Source organism: Coturnix japonica, chromosome 7 (assembly GCF_001577835.2).
Source record: "Coturnix japonica isolate 7356 chromosome 7, Coturnix japonica 2.1, whole genome shotgun sequence".
Taxonomy (NCBI): domain Eukaryota; kingdom Metazoa; phylum Chordata; class Aves; order Galliformes; family Phasianidae; genus Coturnix; species Coturnix japonica.
Window position 1 is genome coordinate 9,691,275 of NC_029522.1, and position 7,741 is coordinate 9,699,015.

At 38.9% G+C, this 7,741-nt stretch overlaps 1 protein-coding gene across 2 annotated transcripts in view; it reads left to right on the forward strand.

The window, feature by feature from the left end:
* The window catches only part of SPATS2L (spermatogenesis associated serine rich 2 like), a 67,884-nt gene extending 60,219 nt beyond the window's left edge, over nt 1–7,665 (forward strand). For both annotated transcript variants that reach the window (XM_015868172.1, XM_032445712.1), the window contains exons 10-13: nt 2,234–2,343; nt 2,891–2,993; nt 5,673–5,890; nt 6,219–7,665. In XM_015868172.1, the coding sequence (XP_015723658.1) occupies nt 2,234–2,343; nt 2,891–2,993; nt 5,673–5,890; nt 6,219–6,617 (830 nt within the window). In that variant the 3' untranslated portion in view covers nt 6,618–7,665. The remainder of the gene's footprint in view (nt 1–2,233; nt 2,344–2,890; nt 2,994–5,672; nt 5,891–6,218) is intronic.
* Nucleotides 7,666–7,741: the final 76 nt, after the last annotated feature.

Genomic DNA, 7,741 nt, shown 5'->3' on the forward strand with positions numbered 1-7,741 from the left:
TCCCTTATTTCTGTGATTTGTTAACTATTTTATTTTGATTTCTTAACCGTTGTTTTTGCTTGCTTGTCATCATATATGAGATACAATGCTGGAAGTTGTTAGAGGAACAGGTTATTCTGGTTTTGTGTGCCTTTAAGGGGTAGTGATCATGCTCCTGAATAACAGTAAAACCTAGATGTCTACTGGAATCTGTTTTCTTAGTAATCTGTGAGAGCTGATCTCACACCAGGTTTTCATGCCATCTTTGTCTCTTATATAGCTAAGGTATGTTTATGGTTTGAAGGGGGAAAAGCAGTTTGACATGTATTAGCATATCGTATTATCTTTCTTATACCCACCAGAGACATAATATTCATGGACAAGTAATCAAGGGAGTATGTTTCAATAGAGAAAGCTATGATTGGAACTAAAGAATAACCTAAGTGTTGATAGAACGATACTTTGCCTGGCAAATTAAAGTATTGCTGATATGGATGCATATAATTCTTTCATTTGTTTGTGAATGTAAGGCCCTTTCAAGGGGAGTGTTCTTGAATGCTTCACATGTATTTAGATCTAGTTAATTAAAAAAAAAAAAGTTATCTGTTGCTACTTTTAAGTCTCTTTACAGTTGTATACAAAGGGAGACTAAAAAGAATGAGTTGCTGCTGCAGCAATTGGCTTTAGTTTAGGTTTGGAATTTTGTATGCTAGCTTCTCTGGTGCTAACCTGTGGGAGGGGCTGTGGATGGGAATGTGCTTTTTACTCCAAGTGTCAGTAGGAGATGAGATCGTATGGTTTAAGCAGTCACTTCAGCAAAGGCATTGCTGACCTTGGGGAGAAACAGTATTATCATTGCCTAGGATAGTCAGTAAAACTACTGGGCAAAGAAAAACAGCTGGTGAATTCTTCATGTAATCCAATAAACGTTTCTCATTCTTGGAGTTTGTATTCCACAAAAGGGAAATTAAAGATCAGCTGGAGGGACAGATAAATGCCTGTTCTTAGCAAAAGTAGTAATGTAGGTAGAGGTTTATCAACAGGTTGAAGTGAGCCGTAGCCACATCCTGCCTTCCTCTAGGCCCTACCTTGTGTGATACGTGCTCTTCTATTGCATGATGGGGGGTGCTCCCATAATGCTGTACAGCAACTACTCTGTGTTCCCTACATTTGCTGGACTGTTCTGTACTTCCAGAAGAAGCTGCCATCCAATAAATAAATGCTACTGGGCTAAGAAATATCTTACCCTGCAAAAATGATATTATAAAGGATGAGCTGGTTGAGACTTGCCAAGACTGCTTAGGAATTCTATAGCAAATGAAGGCAGGAAAGTCTCAGCGTGTGTAAGAAAATCTCTGCCTTTATGATACTTTACAACAGCTGCCACCCATTTACCTACCATATCTGTGGACATAAGCTGTAGACAGGAGGCTATAGCTGAAGAGTCTGTGATTGATAGTTTTTATATGCAGGTGCTGTCTTTCCTGCCTGGTATGAGTGTTGATCCCAGCAGCCATGAATCGTTCTTTTACATTAAGTCCCCGTGTAGGTAGCAGAATTTTCAGTTTTCCACCAAAATTGTCATATGTCACATTATCCTGAATGTAAGTGGACTTGCTTTGTGACTCATGGTTAACCTTTTTCTGTAAAAGTATAAATATTCATCACTTCCTTATACCAAATATATGGGCAGTGGTGAATACTTAGTGTTTTTTCATAAGGACAGTTGGCCTTTGTACAACTGCTTTGCCCTAGAAGTGGCAATTGTGCATATTCTGTACTTGAAAGCAAACCTGCAGTGCCAGTGATTTGAACTTAGACCAAATATGTACAGATTTTTATTTCTTTTTTTCCAGGGGAGCTATAAGCCCCTGTATAAATAAACAGAAGATTTCTTCAGAAACAGGCTGCTGGCTCAGGGAATGTATAATATCTAAATGAAAAGATGACTGAATTTGTGCTTAGGAATAAGGCACTGGAAGACTCAGAACTGCACGCCTCTGCTCCATTTGTCTAAACATTGAAGAATTGGTTTAACTTGATTTAACTTGGTTTAATTTGATTTTATGACAGCTATCCCATTTTCAAACATTCAGTTAAATACACCGATTGTGCAAGCAGCATTATATTCTGTCCAGATTAAGTGTGAAGTGTGTGCGTTTCTCTCGTGGTACAGTGTTAAAACCTAAAGAATAATGAATTACAGATAAATTCAGCTTCATAGCATTAATTATTGACTACTGGTATTTGGCAGTGGAAATCCTGACTGCTCGACAGAAGAAAGCTGAAGAGCTGAAGAGACTGACGGACCTAGCCAGTCAAATGGCTGAAGCACAACTGTCTGAACTCAGGGCTGAAATTAAGGTCAGGCATTCACTTTTGCTTGAGCATGTGAGGTGTCTGCACAAAAGTGAAGGAAGTGCTATCATGCTAACATGTCCAGGCTGCTTGTTCCTTCTGTGGACCAAAGGGTAACTGGCTTTCTGTGGGGAAGTCATACCTTATTAAAGAATTATAGGGCCTCTGAGCAATCTGGATATGCTATCAGAGAAGTGTAAGCTATCCCTTCAGAGGTGAAGCAGTAGAGAGTTTTGCTGTTTGTGTATCATTTATCAGACCCAGTTCACAAGTAAACCTGATAGCTTCAGGTTGAGTTGATCAAATGCAGACACCCCAGTGAAATGACCCACTTCCAAAATGTGGGACAGATCCACCTATCACTGGACTGTGAGAAGTGTTGTTTGGTAAGGATGTGAAAATTTTTGATTCTGCATAAAGATCCTGCCAACAGGATAGTGTCAAGAGATTGCACAGCTTTAAAGCAGAGTTAAGTACTGATTGGTCTCTATAGCATCTATACAGTCTTCTGATTAGAATGCCAATTACCCTTAATTTGTTTTTATTTCTGCAGCACTTTGTGAGCGAACGGAAATATGATGAAGAGCTGGGCAGGTCTGCCCGATTTTCCTGTGACATGGAACAGCTGAAGACCCAAATTCAACTCTGTGGAGAGAGTAAGTGTCAGTGGTTTAATACACCTACAGTCTCAGAACGTAGTATTCCGAACACTTGTCCAGGAAATGCTGGGCAGAAGTAATGTCACGTGTACTGCCAGAGTGTGTGTACAGCAAGTCTGATCTGAACGGTATGTCAAAACAGGAGGTTTGTTGAGGATGCACACATCATTTTTACAATTTATACCGTACTATACAAAGTATACGTATGTTGCACAGACCATCTGCATGTGCAGTTGCCTTTGTCAGAGATTTTCAGATATTGCTGAGGTCACTCAGAGTTCTCCATCTAAATGGGAAGTCAACTGTAGAGAACTCTCAAATTGAACAGCTACTTATGAATAACTAGTACATTGGAAGCTTCTCTTTGTGAGTATAGTATTGTGAAATCAATTCATCTGCCTCTCATCTGCTGGGAGGCACGTTCTCAGCTGTACAGCTGTATTCAGTGGGTTTTTCAGGAGCTGAAGGTAATCCCAAATACTACTTCTGTGAAACCACCTGCTTTCCTGCTTGGAAATTCATATTCATCTTCCATATATCGTGTTCCTGACTTAAAATGGGAGATAAAAGCTTGACAAAGATGAGAAAGAGTCTATCCCCCCAAAAGGCAAATGCTATCTTGCTTTGCCCCATGCCACCCTGCAGTATGATATTCCATCAGCACCATCAATCAGGACAAGCTATTAACACAATGCCAAACTAGTGCATTTTGGTGAAAGGAATATAATTTTAGGAAGAAAATAATTAGCGTTTCTAAGGAAATACTAGAAACAGAAAAAAAATCAGGTAGTCTATTGATACAGGCTTGTGATTGCACAGCTGACTCCCATAAGGCATAACGGATTTATTTTGTTAGACAATAAGAATTGCTCTTGAAGAATACTTTGTAGATCTGCTAGGTCCAGATCCTGTCTCTCATTGCTGCCAACCCAGGATGTTCCAAAGGAAGGCATAAACTTCCCAGTAATGCACCTAATTGATCGCAGTGACCTCATTGCACCTATCTCAAAGCCTGAAGTTTGATTGAAAGTTCTGCATAGCTAACCAAAAATGTAACCACAGCTGCTGTTGATGCTACAGTCTGTTCTCATTCAGCTGCTCTCCTAAATATCTTCCATCTGCAGTTAATTCAGGAAATTAATTATTTATACCTCATCTTAGCAGGGCATTCTTTAAACATATTCAGGTATAGGCCCATTGAAATCAAGTCAGTGAAGTTCAAAGAACAGCCATTAGCAGGGAAGCAGTGCCATCTTTCAGTTGACAGAGAGAACTGGGTGACTAGAGAACCTCTGATCTGCTCTTAGTGACCTTAGAAGATATGACTTACATACTATTGGTATGTCTTTGCTAGGAGCTGTTTAAGTGTTTCTGTTTGAAGCATCCTACAGTGACGTCTATACTTTACTTAGGAAGTACAAGTACCCTTCAAACAGAGACACCAGACCTGTAGCTAAAAAGAGCCATTTTTAAAAGCTTTAACACCAGCAATATCCAAAGCTCCTGGTCCTATGCAAAGGTAGGTGTGCTGCAGCATGAGGAGCAGGAGTACATTGGCAGCATAAAATCACAATGAAGAACAAGGAGGTACAAAAGCAGTTGGACTGATATTTATCCAGAATGCTTTCCAGTGGATTGTACATCTTTTCTGTTAAGAATGTTTTGATGTCAAGCACTTGTATTTTTATATAGGCAGTCTTTTAAGGAAGAGAAAGCAGCAGCATTCAGTGACAGCATAGCTTACAGACCTCGTGACAGAAAGTGCATTATCTTGTGCAGAGCAATGCATTGTTTTTGTGAAGAAGACACCTACTGGGAGAATCTCTGATGTTAGTTTAACTTAGTAGGAGCCTCAAAAAGCCACCCAACAAAACAGCAGATGATGCTCAGTTGCTAAAATTATTCCACATCTTCACTGAAAAATTGAAGTACCTACTAGATAAAAGAACAGGTGTCTTTTGCTAGTTTGTCATCTGTGCTGAAAGAAAACATAGAAATTACATAATCAGAAAAATCAAAACCACAAATTAAGATCAAGAGCTTTACTTCAGTATCCTCAGGCTCCTTTTTGAGGTGCCATTACACAGAAGCAGACAGCTTGAAGAGCTTGTGGAAATGCAGAGAGATAGGAATCAAGAATTTGTTTGTACTTCACATTCAGATATGGAATTGCTTGAGAAATCCTTTGATTTTAAAACAGTAAGAAGTAGAGAACAGGAGTATACTGAGATGAACACTGATTGGTTCTTGATAGTGCCAGATTTGGCACGGTGTATGTGAAAGGGAAGAGTGCATTGCATTTGGTTCCAGTTGGATAGATAACCATGGTACTGTCTTCCAGCTAACAACATAGCTCTCTAGGCTGTCCTTATCCTCCTTAACCTTCAGGCAGCTGTGCCAAGGAAAACATTTTCTCACATTTATATTACAAATGGACAAAGTAGTATAACCCATAGCACAAGCATGAGTCCACAGGAACCAGGGTGTTCTGGCCTTCTGCCAGCCTCATTCCAGCTTTAGTGCAATTCCTCCATGTGGGGTTTTTGTCTAGAGGCACCCTTAATAATGAGGCAGTTTCAGAAAGGTAAAACAATATGACTGTAAGCAAGATAAGAATTCAGTCTCAGATATTGATCATTTAACAGGTAATAGAGAATACTTCTTTTATTTTTATAGTTTCTCACCCAAAGAACAATTATTCCTCAAGAACACCATGCAGTTCGGTGCTGACATCATTGACCTCACATGCAACAACTGGCAAACAAAATACACACACTCGGAAGTCCTCAAGTAATGCCAAGAACTCTAATAAGACATCCAGCACTAAAGTACAAAGTCATCATTCTTCCAATCCTGCAGAGTCTTCTCCCCAGGGAACCCCAACAAATAAGCAGGTAAGAAACCAGTTGTAAACAAAACTAAATGGTGTCCAAAATATCAGGAAAACCTGCATTATTGAAAGCCTTACTGCAAAATCAAGGACTTTGTTTTAGTCCATATTTAATTCACTATTTTCAAGAATATGGAAGCATGTTTACAGGCTGCTCAGTTGTAACATATTAGCCATAGCTCCGTTCCTGTGTTATATCAGAACTATTTCAATGCTATTTTCTCTCTAGTTACACTGATGTTTTTCTGCAATTTTTGTTAATTCCGATGGCTGCTTTTCTTTTACTGGTAGGAGAACTCAGCCTAACAACTATCCCATTTCTTTTTGGGTAGAATGGGCCTTCTAATCAAAGGCGAAGATTCAACCCACAGCACCAAAACGTCCGTCTTAATGGATCTCTTAAGCCACAAGGTGCCACTAACGAGGCAGATCAAAATAATGTAAAGAGTAGCTCCAGGTCTGAACACAGAAGACAGCAGCACAACAATTTCAGACCTAAAAACAAGGGAGCTATGAAAAATCAGGAGCAGTCTGCAACTGCAAGGACCACAGAGAATGTGACACATCCAGAAAAGAGCCGACGGAAGCATCACACAGCAGACACCACAGATCACAGGCCTTTCCGAGGCAGTGTCGGCAGGGTATCGCAATGCAATTTGTGCCCTGCGAGGATGGAGGTCTCTGCTGATACCACTGTTCTTTCAGTGCCGGCTGTGACTTTGGTGGCTTAAAATGTCATGGTGAAGGCAGGCAGAAAAATATTCTCATTTTAGCTTCTTCCTCAAGATGCTTGATGGTGAAGAAAATAAATCAGAACACAGACATTTTAGATCTGTTGCTGCTTAAAACTTATTGGTATCTTCATTATTTACTAATTATCAAAATTAATCATACTTTCAAAGCTTTGCCCAATATGTTCATAGTTATTTTGTCGTGACAGTACAGAATCTTACCAAAGCAGCATATACTACATAGAGGAATGAAATCTAGATTGGAAAAATGAACTCAGAATTAAATTCACAATAGCAAAAGGCTTGTTGTAGATATGTGGTTATACAGTCCATAGTATTGTTCTTTAGAGCAGCCTATATTAGAAGGATCCCAGGACACCTGTGTGCTGTGATCTGCAATGAAATCAGATAACCTTGTAGAGTTTTTCTGCAGTCTCTATTATACACCTCATTATTTCTGTGCATGTATCTGCGTGTGCCTGTGTGCACATGTACATACATACACATGCATGCACACAGTATTGTTACATACAAGAACATTTCAAAAAGCAGCACATTTGATTTTAGCTTATTATTCCATAAACTGAGATCTTTAGACTCACCTATAATTTGTACTAAATGTATTACATATCGGTATTTTTCATTGACAAACTATTTTTATGAAAATGCTCATTTTGTTCAAGTTTAGATTATATATAGTCATGGCTATTCAGATGCACAGCCCTATTCTCCATCCTTCTCAGACACTTTTCTATGACTAGTTGGATTTATTTTTTTGCATATAAAAACTCACAGGTGTTCTAGACTTGAATCCAGATTATTTTTCTATATTTTTTGCTGTAGAAACCATCTGTCCTTAATGAGAGCTATGACTGATAAAGTTGTTATGGCAACATGCAGCAGATTGTGGAGGTACATATTTGAGCAGATACTACATCCTTCTGAGTTTTCTATTGAAATAAGATCTTAGTGTTAATGTTCTGATTATGTATTTCAGATAACTTGTTTCTTCAAAAAAAAAAAAAATTAAAATCTTCTTTCTACAATATTCTGGTGTTTGCTGCCTCGCAGTACCTAAACACTTGTGATCGTATTCAAGTTGCATTTGCTTAATTCAGCTGGTG